At 34.5% G+C, this 19,383-nt stretch overlaps 1 protein-coding gene across 1 annotated transcript; it reads left to right on the top strand.

The window, feature by feature from the left end:
* Positions 1 to 596: 596 nt before the first annotated feature.
* Positions 597 to 4,448, top strand: rpl21 (ribosomal protein L21). Its single transcript, NM_001002155.1, has 6 exons — positions 597 to 635; positions 1,271 to 1,349; positions 1,438 to 1,499; positions 1,637 to 1,749; positions 3,981 to 4,131; positions 4,327 to 4,448. The coding sequence occupies exons 2-6, from the start codon at positions 1,283 to 1,285 to the stop codon at positions 4,414 to 4,416; spliced, it is 483 nt and encodes a 160-aa protein (NP_001002155.1). The 5' UTR covers positions 597 to 635; positions 1,271 to 1,282; the 3' UTR covers positions 4,417 to 4,448.
* The last annotated feature ends 14,935 nt before the right edge of the window (positions 4,449 to 19,383 follow it).

Consider the following 19,383-nt stretch of genomic DNA (forward strand, 5'->3'; position numbering starts at 1 on the left):
TATTATTTTTAAACATAATAGGTTAACCTGGATAACTTGTTATCGAATAAATCTACATTTTAGAAAGCTCACAGACTGCTGATATAATTAAGAATTATTTTATTGCATTTTAATAAATTAAATGTTCAACAGTTCATTTACCGAATTCACGTCAAGATTTAATTTTCATTTTAATAAATCAAATAAGTGTTAATGAACTCTTTTGAAGCTTCTTATTTAACATAAAATCTACACAGCTCGTCATTATAATTACAGATATTCACCAAATAGTTTCGCGGGCACGTTCAAAAGTAACAGTACTGTACTGCTTTTTTATAAACAAAGTTAAATAAATAAATAATAAGCGTATTCATGATTTTAATTCGGATTAATTAGTTTTTATTTAAAGCTAGATACAATTAGTTTTAATTATAAAATCCTATTCAAATCCTCTCCCAGGCAGGTTTAAAAGAATTGCAACTAGTCAAACAACAATCAACAAAAAAACTGTTTATGTATAGCGATGACATCACTGTGCTGCCCTGACAATTTTACTCGGGCAAATAAGTAGTCCTCCTATTCGCGGACTGAAGGAAGAGCTGCAGGACCCCATCATTCTCTTTCCGCCGTACCCGCCATCTTGCGATCAACCGGGGGTAAGATGTGCTCCAGTTTTTATGTAATAAATCGTTAAATACATGACTCTTGTCGCGCAAAACTGCTCACAAAGTGCCCATAAAATACCCCACCTAGCATGGCATCGAATTAAGTTGTCATATGCACCGCTGGAGGCGGCAAATGGCGAAATAAGGAGCCAAGCTTCAGCGTGTCTGCTCCATGCGGGCCATGCGTGTACAGACAGCAGAGACGTGGATATAAAATTAAAGCTAAAAAAATATATATACCTGGTTTATATGTAACACGAATATATAAAAGCATTTATGAGACTAAAGATAGGGTCTTAAGTAAATGCTGCGTGTGTAAATGAACTAACGTTAAAGTTGAACAGATCCGAGACGATTTAATGTCAGAGAATTGTGTATTTAATAAATTAAAGTGACTTAAATTAGTTTTCTATATGGTCGTTATGTAATTAATGTATATTATTATATGCTATGTTGCTATACACTATTTTTTACAGTTAATAATGACCAAATGGCTTAAACCTGTTGTGATGTTTAACAGTCTGTTGTATTGTGGATTTGATTTTTAAGTTTAGATAAATTAATAGTTTCAGATAATGTTTGTGCTTTCCTTTTAATTTTCTAACTGTTTTGTTTCCTTTATCCAGTAATCAGGCATCATGACTAACACCAGAGGCAAGAGGAGGGGGACCAGGTATATGTTTGCCAGGCCCTTCCGCAAGCATGGTGAGTTAGTCACATTTTTGTTTATTTGTTTATAATATACTGTATAATGTAACATTTTTACACCTGACAACTTTTCTTTCTACAACAGGCCCAATCCCTCTGTCCACGTACATGCGCATCTATAAGAAGGGTGATATTGTAGATATCAAGGTAAAATTAAGAGTTTCAATGTTTGAAGCATTAAAAAGAGATTATCGTAGTGCATTTAACAAGAAAACACATTAGCCTTATCTTTTTAAACTGGTCATTTAAGTTGTGTAGTTAATTTACTTTTTGTTTTAATCCAGGGCACAGGAACCATCCAGAAAGGCATGCCTCATAAGTGCTACCATGGCAAAACAGGACGTGTTTATAATGTTACGCAGCATGCTGTAGGCATCATTGTCAACAAGCAGGTCAAGTAAGTACTGCCCTTAACATGATGCATCTGATGATTTTATCAGTGAGACCGACTAAAGAAATACCAAACCATTAGGTGCAAAGTCCACTCGATTCGTTTTTATTTAAGTAGTTAAATGTTTTAATGCAAGCAGTAGTGCTTTGTTCCCAAATGAAATTGTGTTTGAATAAACTGAGCCAAAAGTTCAAAATCCATTGAATAATTACAGTTTCTTCATTTCTAAGTGTAACCATATAATCCAGGGGTGCCCAGACTCTGTCCTGGAGGGACAGTGTCCTGCATATTTTATTTCCAACCTCAATTTAACACACCTGAACCAGCTAATCGAGCTTGAAGGAAGCTATGCAGGGCATCAACCCTCCAGGACTGAGGTTGAGCACGCCTGATATGAACTATAGATAGTTTATTTGATTATAAATCGAATAAATCAATTATTTAATAAAGGGATTTTTCCATAACCAGTCACTTTTTAGGCTACTTTCCCCTTTTAGGCTGTGGATGCAACCAAAATCACACAATCTTTGGTGTTGGTACTTTTAGTCGTTTTTGCTCCTACTTGAAGTACTTCCTATTTAGTATAACAGTGCATAGTATGAATTTTAATCTGGACATAAAGCAGTTTTCATGCATCAATGTACAGTCTTCTTTTCTTTTTTTTTTTAAAATACCTTTGCACTTGGGAAACGTTAGATTTTGGATGCAAACTTCAGAGACTTATACCACAATGCATCGTAATTGACATTGCAGATTAATTTTATATGCACACCAACCATGTTCGCAATGAACATTGTTTAAACCATTCAAGCGTAACTACAGATAAAAAAAGATGCGCTACATAAGGGAAAATTAAAGTAATTGGCCTTGTGAATAATCAAGTGCTTAAGATTTTCTATTGTTCCACCAGAACTAGGGACTTTTGCAAGATAACAATGACATGCATCCTTCAATGTGAATGAGTGACAATAGCAATAGAGGTAAAGTTGGTTTTATATTCGCACATTCGGACTTTACCCTTAATATAATTTCATAAAAGTATTATTTGCTAACTCTAAATAGCGAAATCATATTAGCAGCCAATGACTATCAAAGTACAACATTGTTCACTGTCAAACAAAGTTAATTTTGTTTTCAAGTCATACTTGCATACTAATTGTGATCGAATATTCAAAGTAACATGGTAAATAATATAGTGACTTCTAAATGTGCGAATATGAAACCAATTTTACCTCTATACATTAGCAAGGAATTGCTGAATTTTAGGCTGTTTGAAAACTGCATTTTCATCTAAAACATGCCAAGTTCACAGTTTTCCAACATTTGGTCATCCATACAAACTTATTTACTCTATACTCTTATTTACACACTTATTTACCCTCTTAAACGTGGGTGCAAAATGCCAAGAAATGGACTTAGGTGGAGTTGTTACTGCAGGTAACACTAATATATAAAGTTGCAAAAGCAAGTATAGACTGGAAGATGTGCCAGAACAACAGGTCTGTGTAAATATGGTCTTTTTCAATGGGCGCAAACTAACATTTTGATCTGCCAAAATAGAGAACATCCAAAACATCTGCATGGTCTTTCACCATATAAGCGGAGTTGTTCACATGACACAGTTGTTTTGAAAAAAAAGTTTTTGTTATCAGTTTCAGTGAATTAAATGTTATATATATTTTTTATCTTTAAATGCCATCCGTGTAGACAGAATCCCAAAAAGTTGGGAAGTATGCATTTTTAATGAAAAAGCATTAATGTTACAATTTTACGATCGGTTATTTATTTATTACAGACCTAAACCAGATGAAGTACCAGCACTTGAAACGCACTCAGCTAAATATTGAATAATTATTATGAGAAAATTATGGAGATGGAACTGTTGCCAATATCACACCTATATTTTCTAGAAAATTGCTGTTGATCCTTTTCATTTAGATTCAGTAAACAGATTGAGTTTTGGAAATGAATAGTCAAGCACATGTCAGAAATGTGTTTTTGCTGTCCATAAGACTGAATGTTTTTAATTTAGAACACCCCAGATTCACTTTGCCATAAGGGCCATCTAGTGTCCTGTGTGGTCATTCATATGGGGGAGAGCAATCATCCTTATGCACCCTGGAGAGGCACATTAATGCCTTTACCGGATTGTCAATATGGAAACATGCCTCTCATTGCTAATGCTTGTAAATGTTCAACAGTTCTTGTTTGTGACCGGTTCTTGTTTTCGCTCTTAGGGGCAAAATCCTGGCCAAGAGAATTAATGTGCGTATTGAGCATATTAAGCACTCAAAGAGCAGAGACAGTTTCCTGCAGCGCGTCAAGGAGAACGAGAAGAAGAAAGTGGAGGCCAAGAAGGAGGGCACCTGGATTGAGCTGAAACGCCAGGTATGACTTCAGCTAATGTTGCAATATTTAGACTCAAATGCATTTTTTTTTTGCATGTAAACCAATGTGGTCATTTGAAGTTGTTAATATTCCATTGAAATGACATTCATTGTATGTAATGACAAGATGTGCCACTTTAACTGCTCTGGCTGATGTTCTTTCAGTGTTTTTGATGGGTTTTATCTTGTTTTTCAGCCTGCTGCTCCACGGCCAGCACACTTCGTCAGCACTAAGAACAACAAGCCTCAGCTCCTGGAGCCCATCCCATACGAGTTTATGGCATAAATCTGCTGACCAAAATAAACTTCTTTGTACCACAGACCTTGTTGTTTGGGACTCTGTCTTTAATCATTTCTATTAGTGTTTGTTAACACAACAGCATCTTAACTGAAAAGGTTTGCATTTAGACTACTTTTTCAATGGTTTATACTGATCTACAAAAATTGCAAATTATGTAATATACACTGCATCATTTTTAAAAATAAGAACATTGAAAGTTTGCAGTTCTCCATAATATATTTAAGCTTGAATCTGAAGAGTTTGAGTGACATTGCACTTATGCTAACTGACAATGGGCCGTTGTAAAAGTACAGGTTGAAATGCAGAAATAAGATTTTTTTTTTTGTTATAGTATTTTTTTTTTGTGCCTTTTGTTCTTTTAAAATCATCGTTAGGCAGAGTCATTTTAACCAATGTTTCTTAGCTGATACTCTTTAAGACGTTTTTTTTCTTTTTAAACAATAGTGTTTTTTTATTATGGAGGTATTTCTAATTATGCCAAACTAAATACTGAGAAGCTGAACATAAAAAAAAATCAAGCAAGTCATCAAAACTGTTTAATTTATGTGGTCTTGTATTTTCTTTGTGGGCTGTAGGACCTTGGCATGCAATATACCGATTTAACATACCAGCTTAAAAGCTTGGTCAATTCTATTTAAAAAAAATGTAAAGATCACTTATTGTGCATTGCTAATCTGACTGAAAAAAAGCATTCTTGCATTACTTAAATCTATACTTGATGTTTACTTGCTATACATGTCTCAGTGGTGCATTTCCCCAGAAAGCCTTCTATTTACTGTCCACAGTGGTTTTCAAAGATATTGCAGTACATTACGTTTATAAATGGCACATTTAATCAGTAATAGCAAACAATTGCAATGATTGGTCCAAAGAGGCAAGCTTTTATCTTTTCGTGCTAAAATGCGATTCTAAGATGTCGTGGATTAGGCTACAGCAAGCTCCAGCTTTCTCAGAAGTGACTTATTTTTAGACATCTTGGTATTGTAAAAGTAGGCTTTAGTACAGAAAGATTTTGTTACTATAAATTTACATATACATTGTCACAAACAACTTGACCGAAGACAAGTAACATTTCCTTTTTTTTATATATACATTTAGCTCCAGTTTGCCTATACTGAAAAGTTATGAAAGAACAAACGTGAACCTTCTCTTGGGTGCTTCAAGTAAAAAAAAAAGGAATACAATGTAACAGTTTACGTACTAATCAAAAATATACGTGCGGAAGGTCACTATTTTCAGATGCGGTTGGTTAATATATGGTAGTTGACGAGAGCTGTCGCTAGAAGGCAGTATTAACCGTCACTGATACCACTTCCGCTGACTGATTTTCTGATAATAGCTGATTCATGTTTAGTTGCAAGATTCATGACAAATATTGATAACCTTTGTAGTGCTGATTAAAAAACATTGGGGTTTGTGAGGAAAAATCCTAAAGGCATATAATTAGCTTTATGGTTGTCTTGTTTGTAGTACAGATAAATGCTTCTTGCATTAAATATCAAACAAATATCACTGAGGAAAATTGTTGGTAATTATGGCAGCAAACCTTTATGGTATGAAGAGATGTTTAATGCAGGAAGTTAAATAATAAAATGTGTTACAAGTACAATAATGAATGATTTATTTTCAATTCTGATATTAAATTGAATTGATAAAGCATTGCTCAATATTTCCTTGTTCATCATTGACTGATATGAAGGCACCTAAATGGGTTATTTTTCACTACTTATTACTAATAAATGGTCTAATAATGATTTAAGTTGATTACTCAAACCACAAAAATCCAACTTTTATAGTATTATTTGTATTATCAACAGAGGTTTTGCTTTACATTAAAAACAATATAATGAAGTAAAAATGATTTTCTGTAAAGATAATTAGTAAACGCAATTTTCTCAGTATTTAGGGATTTTAACCTTCAGATTATAGATTTTCAAATAGTAGCAGCATCTTGGCCAAATATTGTCTATAAATTAGTTTTTCTTAAATTCCAAAAATTAACACTAGTTATGTGGTCAAGAGTCACAAATTAGAAATCTCCCCTAATTCTGTTCAAACACTCAAATATTGAGTTGAAGGATGACTCAATTCACAAATATCTGAACTTGCTGATACATTTGTCTGCTTCGTGGAGTGTGTACACTTGTAAATTTACTGTGTTCTTTGTGTGATTTGGTGTGTAAGCAAGGACCACCCCTCTCTCCCTCCCTCTCAGAGTGGCTGAATGCCTGACTGCGTATCTGACAAATTTGTTATCTCATCCCACCTCAGTACTTCACCCAATATTTACTTCAATTAGGGTGAGTTACTGAGATACACAGCAGATGTGTAACAGCCTTAATTCCATGATGGTCTAATATGAACATAGTTGTTTACTGGAGTGTAAAAAGTAAACAAAAGATAAAGATGCACTGGCTAAGGACAAAAACATATCAAGTGCAAAATAAGAAGACAAAAATATAGTCTATGAAGGGGTAGTTTAAAACAATACAAAAAGTCAGAACTATTAGCCCTCCTGAATTATTTTTTTCTGTTTTAACGGAAACTCAAAGCACTTTTCATTGGTGGAGAGGAGACAATGATGAAGCCAATTATGATATGGGGATCGTGGGGGAGTGGTCGGGAAATGTCCTCAAGCCAGGATTCAAACTCGGGACGCCTTGATGTGCTACTGCACCATTTGTTGATGTGCTAACCACTGGGCTATAGCGCCAACACATTCTGGGATTTTTAACGACCACAGAGTGTCAGGACCTCGGTTGAATGTCTTATCTAAAAGACGGCACTCAGCAGTATACTGGGGCGTTAGGATCTCATTCGATAGGACTTACACAGAACGCAGATAAAGCACCCCCTTCTGGTCTGTCTTACACCACTTGCGACAGCAACCCAGCTTTCCCATGTGGTCTCCCATCGAGGTACTGACCAGGCGCAGCCCTAGGCGTGTGAGTTGCAGAGAGCTAGCTGCTAGCCTAATAACTAATATTTAATAACTAATTTCTAATAGCTGGTTTTATCTAACTTTTATTTTTGCCATGATGACAGTACATAATATTTTGATAGATATTTTTCAAGATACTAGTTTTCAGCTTAAAGTGCAATTTTTAGGCCTAACTAATGTTCTAACTCAATGTTCTGTAGACATTAAGAAAAAATTATGCTAAACGGGGCTAATAATGTTGACCTTGAAATGTTTTTTTTTAAATAAAAAAATGCTTTTATTTTAGTTGAAATAAAACAAATAAAACTTTTTTCCAGAAGAAAAAATATTATAGGCAGTATTGTGAAAAATCTCTTGCTCTGTCAAACATTATTTGGAAAATATATATATAAAAAAAATTCACAGGAGGGCTAATAATTTTGAATCAAACTGTATTTATTTATTTATATTTGAAGCGTCGATATATCATTAAAATACCATTTATCCACTCCTAAAATCACCAAGCATGACTTACAACAACTTTCAGATGGAATGAAATACAATGTAAAAATCTAACTAGCACTGTTTTTGAAGCAAAAGTAAACGTTTCCTCTTCAGAAACATACTATTTACCAAGTATTTGTTTCATGTTCACAATTTCATTTTATGATATGTATATGCAGCACAGCTTGATTTAGACCTAGCTGCTAGTGTGGGGTAGAATCTGACCTTATTTCCGTTTTTAGGCTCTGTCTATTCATTCTGTGCTCAGAGGACACGCATGTCTGGGAATTGGCCTCAGTATTAGGATGGCACGCTGAGAGGTCAAATCGTGGCTGTGAGAATGTGTGAGGACGGCTAGATAACCTCATTGTATGTCTATCTGCTGGCCCTGTTCGCTCCGCTATCGTGCTGCTGTTAGATAGACGTGAGGATTGGGATGAAGGTGATGAGGTCTCGCAGAGGTCATAATCAATAGTATCAATCAACAAGTGACATCTTGGCCTGGTATTGATCAGGAAGATGGTGGAGGAATTTCCCTTTTAATGAATTACCATGGACCGGCCAATAAGACCAGATCTTTGCATCTTTAAGATTATGAGTGTCTATTTGTTCCCATTAAGTTGTTGATAGTTAAAACATGATGATCACATGAATTTAATTCATTCATGTTGTCCCAATGCAAATTGATTAAGTTGTAACAAATATAAGTGGATTGAACATAAAACAATGTGCCAAAAATGTTGTGTTGTTTTAGTTTAGTTGTTTACAGCCATATCACCCTGCAGCCCAAGACCGTTACTCACTGAAGATAAGCAGCGCTGAGCCTGGTCAGTACCTGTATGGGAGACCACATGGGAAAACTAGGTTGCTTTTGGAAGTGGTGTTAGTGATGCCCACAGGGGGCACTCAACCTGCCGTCTGTGTGAGCTCTAATGCCCCAGTATAGTAAAGGAGACACCATGCTGTCAGTGGCTGCATTTACGCTGCAGATCTTGATGTTTAATTCCGATTTTGTGACTGTATCCGATTTTTTTTGATGACCTGCTTACATAATCTTTTAAAGTGAATCGTATTTGATTGCCTGCATTTACACAGCACACTGTAAAGGCACAATGACCAGGAAAAAAAGAGCAGGCATTGACTAACAGCTGATAATTTAAGAGTGCTCTTTTCTCTATTCCTGTATGTAATCTGTTCGCAGCTTTTGACAAGCTGTTTTACTATAGTTTATGACAGAAAGGCCATCTTATTTTAATATTTAGGCTTTTTTAAAAACCTTTAGGCATCTTAATGTAATGGAGTGATTTATGCATGTGATGTATGCACTAGTTTTATATTAGTTTATATTGGTTACGTGGCGGACATTGCGCTCTCTCGCTCTCGTTAACATGCTTAAATACCTGTGCTATATGACAATATTGAAGCTGTTTTAGTCCTCGTGTAAGAGATTTAAGGTTTGGGAGTCTGCTGAAGTCTGTTCTAAAATGAAAGCGTCAGACTTGACTTCAATCGTTTTGGTTTTTAATGATGCAGGACTCGCATTGACAGGTGAAAATCCGATCTACCTGCTTATACTGCAAACACATGAACACTGATGTGATTCATATAGGATAAATTTCCACACATGTACAAGGCCTGAATCTGATTTGAGTAAATCGGACTGTGATTTGTTCCTGCTTACACATACATGGGCCATATCCGATCTGTGTCACATGCGAGAAAAAAAATTGTAATTGAGTCACTTGAACAGCGCAGTGTAAATGCAGCCAGTGAGAGCTGTCTTTCGAATGAGACATTAAACCGAGGTCCTGACTCTCTGTGGTCATTAAAAATCCCAATGCCTCTTTTCATAAAGGATAAGGGTGTAGCCCAGGTGTCCTGGCCAAATTCCCTCCAATAGTTAGCCCTTACCCATCATGGCCTCCCAATCATCCCCATCCACTGAATTGGCTCTTTCACTGTCTCTCCACTGTGGTGAGCACACTGGCTCCGCTATCCAGTGGCTGTCGTCACATCATCCAAGTGGATGCTGCACACTGGTGGTGGTGTAGAGAGACCCCTCTCATAATTGTGAAGCTCTTTGGATGTATGGCCATACATTATATATGCTCTATATAAATGCACATTACATTACAATACAGCTCATTTTAAATAGGTAGTTTGAACCAGCAGCAAACATCTTTTTTTTGAGTCAACATTTGATGTGTTATTTAAAGTATCAGACAGGTCAGCAGTCATTAAATTTGGAGTAATTCTATGCAGTTAATGAAATAATAGTATTATGTCTGTTTTTTTCTGATTTGTGTCTGATTATGTCTGAAATCAGATTTGTTCTGCTGAATTGTTTCACACTAAAATATTCTTTCTGTTATTTGTAGGACATTTTGTTAGTTTGGTGAGTCCTCTCTCACATTGATTAGATAGTGAGATTCTACTAAAATGGTGTGTTTGTACATTCTTTGCTTTCACATGAAGATTAATCAAGAAGTCCTCCCAAATGTAGTGCTGGATCGTCAGATTCATTCCAGTGAATCATTTTGTTTGTGGCCCACTCTCTCTTTTGTAAACTGCATCATCAGATTGGTTATAGTGAATAAGTTTTATGTAGATGGTCCTCTCTTTTATATGTAATGCTGGATGATCTGTTTCATTCTACTGAATCAATTTGTTTAGATGGCCCTGTCTCTCATATATAACACTGGATCATTAGATTCATTATAATGAATCATTTTGTTTGTATGATCATTTTTCTCACAAATAATGCTAGATCAATCATCAGATTCATTCTAGCGAGTCAGTTAGTTCATGTGGTCCTCTGAAATGTTTCACTAAAATGTTTCAATGAATCTTATCAGATTCATTCAAGGTAATTGGTTTGTTTATATTGTCCTCTCTCTGTCATTTGTAACATTGTATCATCAAATTTATTCTAATGAATCATTTTGTTCATATGTTCCTCTCTCTCTCTCTCTCTCTCTCTCTCTCTCTCTCTCTCTCTCTCTCGCAAGTCACATTGTATCATTAGATTCACAGAATGAATCGTTTTGTTCATATGTTCTTCTCTCTCTGTGTCCAGTTTTCAGAGTTGAAGTTCAGTTTAGTTCAGTTCAGTGTGGTTTAAATTTTACTGCTGAAAGTCCAAACACTAAAGAGCAAATTCATCGATATGCAATACCACAAGTCCCGAACCAAGCAAGCCAGTGGCGACAGTGGCAAGGAACAAACTTCACACATTGACGAAGTGAAAGAAAAAAAAAAACTCAAGAGAAACCAGGCATAAATAGGCATGAACATTGCTCCTCTGACCAATGTTGTACAGAGGCTGAAGAACGCTGGACATCCATCGTGGAGAAGCTGCGGGTGTGAATAGGTCACCAGTGGGGGATCAAGCTGGCCCACATGATCAACGCGGTCTGTCACTGGGGTCTTTCAGAAATCAGTCCCATGCTCTTCACTGCCACAGCATCTGCTCAGAATACGGCTGGGTCCAGGATTATGATTACCTCTAGAAGTTCTCTATGGTTGGCATCATCTCTTTGTATGTGTTGTCCTTGAGGTCCTCAATGGTTGGCTGCATCTCTTCACAGGTCTTGGATCACATCAATGGTGCTGCACAATCTCAAGAGGCCTCGAGATGAGTATCCCCTGGTGGAAATAAAGAACAAAGAAAACAATCATAAATATGTAGCGCGTGATCATCAGATTAATTATGTAAAATCAAATGGTTCATATGTTCCTCACTTTCATATGAAATGCTAGCTCACATTCAAATGAGGACAATCACTGGACAGTTAAATTCCTTTAGACCGTCTTCTCGCATCTGCGACATTTGCACAGTCTAATAGATGGTCATCATTGTCATATTTAATGGTAGATAGTCTACTGATATAAGTGAATCAGTTTTAAACATTATTGTTTAGTATAGTTTGAACAGTTAATAAACAGCAATTCACCAGTTTGAATCTCTACAATACATAGTCTTGCTCACATAAGGCTCAGATAAAAAATAAATTGTGTAAATGGATACTGTTTTTTTTTTATTAATTCAATTTCCTAATCTATCTTTATGTAGCCTGTCATGTATATCGAGTAGCTTCCGCAACATTGCTGCAAGGCTCTGACTCACAGATTGAATTAACCAAAGCAAACAGAGAAGAGGTAAAAAGGAAAAAGGGATAGAGCAGAGTGGGCAGAGGCAAGTCCTGAGGTCCTTAATCATACCTGTTTGACACTCAGAGATTTAGGCCATCAAGCAGCACAGCAGCCGTATCGACTACCCGTGTTACACATTAACTTTCCTCTCTCAACCCGGGGGAGACGAGCAAACATGGCATTCTGAGATAGTACAACCAGACATCATGCTGTCTTCTCCCACCACAGTCTCAGACTCTTTCTAAAACCCCTCTGAATGTTGTGAAAGAACTGAGATTGGCTGAAATGGAGACTGAATGCATGACTATCCAATCGCCATCAACTCTGCGTCTTGGCTGTGAGCTGGTGTTTGACTTTTTTTACTTGCTACTGCTTATCAGGACAGATCATGGCCATTGAGATACAGAGAGGCAGCTTTATTGATCAGTCCCAAACACAGGAGGGTTGACCGGATGATGTGAGGACAGGAATGTCCGCTATAAGTCTGGATGAGATTGATAGAACTTCTATGCTGTTTTTAATGATCAGTTTCACATTTGATTGTTTACTTCTGAATTGTTGAAAAACAGGAACCATTGACTTTCATTGTAGCCCCTTTAGTATTTTGGATGTATTTTAGCTGTCAGTATGTTTCCAACAAAAGATGCAAATTAAACTTATATGCAAAACTGGAATATTGTATAAAACATTTCCGAATTAAGATATTTTTTTCATCCAGTGAGCCAAAGAGAACAAAATCGCCACTTCCTGATGAACTGCCATGAAATGTAAAATAATGATGCATTTGGTGTAAAATGAGAGGTCACTTTGGGCCATTTTCTTATATAATAAATTACTTGCACCTCAAAAGATGTAGACAAAACACAATGAACACAGTCGTAACTGGTTTTGGAGGCTCAAGACAGTTCTGGGAGGTAATAAAAACCGCTTTTATGACAGATTTTGGCTAATGGATTTTAGAATGACCAAAACAACATTTCTGAGGATGTTAAATATCTTAAAGGGCACCTATTTTACCCCCTTTTCAAGATTTAAGATAATTCTTTTATGTCTCCAGAATGTGTCTGCAAAGTTTCAGCTCAAAACACCCATCAGATTATTTATTATACCTTTCAGAAAACTGGAATGTTTTGCTTTGAACACAAGGTATCTGTATTTGTGGCCTGTGCCTTTAATGCTAATTCTCCCTGCCCACTGTTCCCACGTGCTGGTCAGAGTGTGCCTCAGTCTCTGCCTTGACTGGGTTAGATGAACAGCACAGTGACACACATGAAGAAAGCAGATCTCATGTAACGTTTGTGAGAAATACTACTGTAAGAACTTTCTCAATGATTATTTGATGTATTTGTTGTGGAGTTAATGAGTCGATGAGAACGATGAGTCAAACACAACGTCATTACAAAGTTCACGCACACACACACACAGCGCGCGGGTTTAACTTTGCACTGTTTTTGCACGCAAATTTGACTGGATATGTGTTATTGTACACTGTATGGATATCCATTATGTTAATGTACAAAATAAACCTGATTTAACCGATTTAGGGATTGAAGCGTCTTCTTTTATAATTGTATTGAAATGCGGCTGTGCTGATAAAGTTAAGATGGTAAAATTGCTGCAATTCATTACAAACATCCAAAATGTTTTAAACTTGTAAAACTCATTCTTGATCATATTTGATGATTATTGATGATCACAGAGAGCTAAAAAGATCTTTGATTCCAATTGCTTTGTGCACGTCCTGTCTTGTTGATATGATTATACGTGTTACTACAGAGACATGCTAGTAAGCGGCTGTCAATTAATTCGGTGGGCGGGGAAACCTCACTACTACGTCACGTTGTGGTGGGCCTCAAAATGGGAGGAATTTCGATCCTATTTTAACGTCAGGAAATTTTAAAAAAGATACTTTTTGTGTTTATATCACCCAGATATGACTGTGGACACACTATACACAGTTCTATCCAAACAGATGCCAAAAGATGATTTTCATTATAGGTACCCTTTAAAACATTGGTTTATCCATTAATGTCATCCCATTGCATTGATTTTTGTATTAACATGATCTGTTAAAACAAAATCACGTGTCTTTTTTGATGTGTATACACTTTAAAATATATCACGATGACATTATCATAGATTTTTTTAATCATCAGTTTTTTTAAAATGTTTTTTGTAAGATTCCTTAGAATCAATCTAAATCTGTTAAAATATTGAATCATTTAAAAGAAATGTATATGGTTTTTATAATGAAAGCGAGATCTAATTATTTAAATTCTATGAGATTGGTTTACTTAACATTTGGAGGCAAAATTGACGCAGCTTCATACTCCACACAATACACAAATTAATGAAAAGTATTTAAAACACATTGGATTTATTGACATAATAAATCTTGTTCTTATGTGTTTCATCTATGTTTATATATCAAATATCAATTACAAAGTTTATTTGTTAAATTATGTTAAAAGAATGTAATTAAAATGAATAGAAATTTAAGATGCAATCAAAATACATAAGTCTTATCTTTTAATAGGCCTAAATATTTTTTGAGTGTAGAATTTATTTGATAAATGGGTTTCCAGTGTAATTTATCCACTATTGTTTCTTATTGGATATTTTTTTTACCCTACTCAGTTGTGTGCATGCTTTGTTATACCATATTCCAAATTGTGGATAAAAAATAGGTTTTCGCAAAGTTTCCAACTGCTTGAAATATCTTCTTTTGTGTTCTGTAGAAAAAAAGAAACTAATTGTGGGCCAGTAAATAAGTGAATGGTCCCTTTAAATGTGAGGACCCTGTGAAAAATGTAAAAGCTCTGCATCAGGTAATTTCAAGATGCAGAAAAAAACAAAACCTGCTTTACCTCCAGGCAAAGTGCAGCAAGGAGGAAATGAGAAATAGTTTACAGTATGCAAGTTTTGAAATAAAGTATGATCACCTTAGGACACATATGAGCAATCATGACAGTAGTAAATCATACATATCAGAGGACTGTTCTCGGGGCTGATAAACTACAATTAGGGCAGTAATTTCCACGTACGTGTGTGTGTGTGTGTGAGTGTGTGTGTGTGTGTGTGTGTGTGTGTGTGTGTGTGTGTGTGTGTGTGTGTGTGTGTGTGTGTGAGTGTGTGTGTGTGTGTGTGTGTGAGTGTGTGTGTGTGTGTGTCTGTGTGTGTGTGTGATGGATGGAGCCAGGCGGTCTTTTAAACACCCTAGACAGACACATTCATACACAGACTTGAATGGAGCCACTTGACAGTTTAATATCCACATTAATCTCTGTCAGACAATTCCAAAGACCTTCAGTCTCGATCACAAGTCTGTGAAGGTGAACAGTTGCTTAGTGTTTATCAGGTGTTGTATCACTTATCAATCACCATGGAAAATAAACACAACTGGTATGATGGTTTGATTATTGAAACAATCAGATGGGATATATTGACCTAGTGTTTATTTATTCATTATTAATTTACTTGTTTTCTATTGTCATGGTTGTTTTCTAAAAGAAAATTATGTATTTTAAAGTTTAACTATATTTAATTAATTCATTCTTTTTTTTTGTCAGCTTAGTCCATTTATTAATCCGGGGTTAACACAGTGGAATGAACCGCCAACTTATCCAGCACGTTTTTATGCAGCGGATGCCCTTCCAGCCGCAACCATCTCTGGGAAACATCAACACACACATACACACACACACACACACACACAAACACACACTCATACACTATGGACAATTTAGTCTACCAAATTCACCTGTACTGCATGTTTTTGGACTGTGGGAGAAACCGGAGCTACCGGAGGAAACCCACGCGAACACAGGGAGAACATGCAAACTCCACACAGAAACTGAGCCGAGGTTCAAACCAGCGACCCAGCGACCTTCTTGCTGTGAGGCGATAACACTACCTACTATGCCATTGCATCGCCCCAGTTTAAATATTAAAAAAAAAGAGTCTATATACAGTTAAAATCAGAATTATTAGCCCCCCTGAATTATTAGCCCCCATGTTTATTTTTTCCCTCAATTTCTGTTTAACGGAGAGAAGATTTTTTCAACACATTTCAAAACATAATAGTTTTAATAACTCATCTTTAATAAGTGATTTATTTTATCTTTGCCATGATGACAGAATAATATTTGACTAGATATTTTTCAAGACACTTCTTTACAGCTTAAAGTGACATTTAAAGGCTCAACTAGTTTAAGTATGGTAACTGTGCAGGTTAGGGTAATCAGGGAAGTAATTGTATAATGATGGTTTGTTCTGTATAAAGTGTATAATAATTTTGATCTTTAAAATGGTTTTTAAAACATTAAAATCTGCTTTTATTCTAGTCGAAATAAAACAAATAAGACAAATAAAAAATATTATCAGAAATACTGTGAAAATTTCTTCTCTCTGTTAAACATAATTTGGGAAATATTTAAATAATAATAATAATTAAAAGGAGGGCTAATCTTTTTTAATTTCCCAAATAGTTTTACATTTACGTCAGATACGTGTCTGAGATGATACATCTGAATTCACTCACATGTTCACAAATTCTGTATATCCACTTTCTCTTTCAGCAATTTGCTCTTGTTTTTGTACACATGTAAACTAACAATAAACATAATTAAAAAAAATAATAATAATCGGTCAAACTTTACTTTGATGGTCCGTTTGTTGAATTTAAGTTGTATTGCATCTACATGCCAACTAATTCTTATTAGATTATAAGTATACTGTTAGACTGGAGTTGGGGTTGGGGTTGGGGTTAATGTAAGTTGACATGTACTGCAAAGTTTCTTATTGGTTAAATGTCTGCTGAAGGAGCAGTATCAACAGACATTAAGCAGACAGTCTACTAATACCCAAATGGACCATCAAAATAAAGTGTTACCAATTAATTAATAAAATAAAGTAAATTTCAGAGTTAAAGTTAATTTTCAAAAGTTCAGGTCTATGGGATGTTGCATAATTGGTCCATTTTTCTTGTAATGAAATAAATTTTTCAATTTTCTGATGTACAAATGCGGTAATTTGCTCCATTTTTATAAATTTCTATAGCAATTTTCAATAATGCATTTATAGGACTTTCTTGTGACAACCACTTTTTTGTATTGCTCATTTTGACAGCCACTAACAGGATATTCATTAAATATTGATCTCTTTTTAACCATTCCTCAGATATATGTCCAAAAAATTTATTTTACAATTAAAGGGTATGGCAGATTTAAAAACATTTTGTAAAGCATTATGTATTTCTTTCCAATATTTCTTAATAACAGAGCAGTCCTAGAAAATGTGATAGTGATCTGCCTTTTGATTTCCAGATTTTCTCCAGCATTTAGACACATTTCCAGCATGATGTGGCTTCTGGGAGGGTGTGATAAAAAAATCCTATTAAACTTTTCCCACCTAATTCCCCTCATTTCTGTGATTTAGATCATTTCCATTACTGCCTCCATATTTTTGTCCATTCATCATCAGTTATTACAATTCCTCCCACTTCTAATGTAAGTAGGTCAATGTGTTTTAAGATTTAGCAAACATTTATATATACAGTTGAAGTCAGAATTAATAACCCCTCTTTGATTTTTTTCTTTTTTAAATATTTCCCAAATTATGTTTAACAGAGCAAGGAAATGTTCACAGTATGTCTGATATTTTTTTTTCTTCTGGAGAAAGTCTTATTTGTTTTATTTCGGCTAGAATAAAAGCAGTTTTAAATTTTTTAAACACAATTTTAAGGTCAGAATGATTAGTCCCTTTAAGCTATATAGTCTACAAAACAAACCAATATTATTCAACAACTTGCCTAATTACCCTAACCTGCCTAGTTACCCTAATTAACCTATAGTTAAGCTTTTAAATGTCACTTTAAGCTGTAAAGAAGTGTCTTGGAAAATATATAATCAAATATTATGTACTGTCAACATGGCAAAGATTAAATAAATCAGTTATTAGAAATGAGTTATTAAAAATATTATGTTTAGAAATGTGTTGAAAAAAATTCTCTATATGTTAAACAGAAATTCGAAAAAAAAAATAAACAGGGGGGCTAATAATCAGGGGGGTTAATAATTTTGACTTCAACTGTATATTTGAGATCATTTTACTTTGAAAATCTGATTTATATGCTTTCCTAAACAGTTGCATTAAACCGATGCTTTTCTCAGCCATTTTCCATCTTATTAACAAAATGTTTCTCTTTAAGTCTCTCAAAGCTGTCTAGTATACCATCTTCCAATATGTCATCCCTTTACTCATCCAGTCTTTAAATCGAGTGTCTAATTTATTTGGTGTCAATTCTTAGTATGCAAACCTTTAAAGTAATGCAATTTTGCAAAAATAGAGTTTGAATGTGTTTTTAAAATTTAGTTATAATTATTATTAACAAAACCAACAAAAAAGAATTATACAGTAATATACAAAAACATGCCAAAGTGCAAATAAAAAACATTCAGTCCTGAAGAATATTATAAGTCTTCTTTGGTTTATGCTTACGCTCTTCTGTTTTTTTTTTTTATTAACAACAATTACAGAGTTATACAGTAATGTATAAAATTATTTGTCAGAGTGTGAATAAAAAACACATTCAGTATTTAAAGATCTTGAATTCCTTAAGAATTCTTTTAAAGGTAATGAACAAAATTTGTCTTTAATCCAGTCAATTTGTTTTTTATGTATATATGAAACAAAAATAATAAGTTCCCAAAATAATAAAAAGTTAGGCATGTAAATTTGTTGCGGGTATTGATATAATCAATGCATCAAAATTCTCTAACTTGAATACAATATTTGTTTTCCTTCTAGGACAGTTTTCCATATCCACCCAGAAAATCCATTATGGACAACATATTCCTTTTATATGCAACAAAATTCACAGGAATAATCAATATCCAAATTAAAACCTCTTTATATATACAATGTAAAATTTAAAATGTAACTTATTTTACTTTGTTATTTGTATGATATGATTAATAAGAATGCCAAGCTTTTTTTCAGTTTCTATATATGAATACATTGGTCCATTTTTAAATGATTATATGTTACTGTATCACCTATTATAATATTTGTAATATATTAGTATAACTTTGTTTAATAATATCAATATCTCCTAAAAAGGTTTTCTTTAACATATTTTCCTTCTAAAGATTAATTTCCATACCCTGTTATAAAATTAAGAAGCTGTCGAGATATGGCATCAAATACAATAGCATATTCAATAGCATATTCCTTTGGAGTAACTGGAAAACCAAATTTATCTAAAAATTCACTGTAAGATTATAAATTACTATTTAAATTCAGAAGTTGTTTAATTAATAAAATATTATTTTCATACCAATTTAGAAGATTTTGAATGCGTTGTGGTATGGTGATCA

Source organism: Danio rerio, chromosome 24, assembly GCF_052040795.2.
Source record: "Danio rerio strain M-AB ecotype USA chromosome 24, GRCz13ab, whole genome shotgun sequence".
Classification (NCBI taxonomy): domain Eukaryota; kingdom Metazoa; phylum Chordata; class Actinopteri; order Cypriniformes; family Danionidae; genus Danio; species Danio rerio.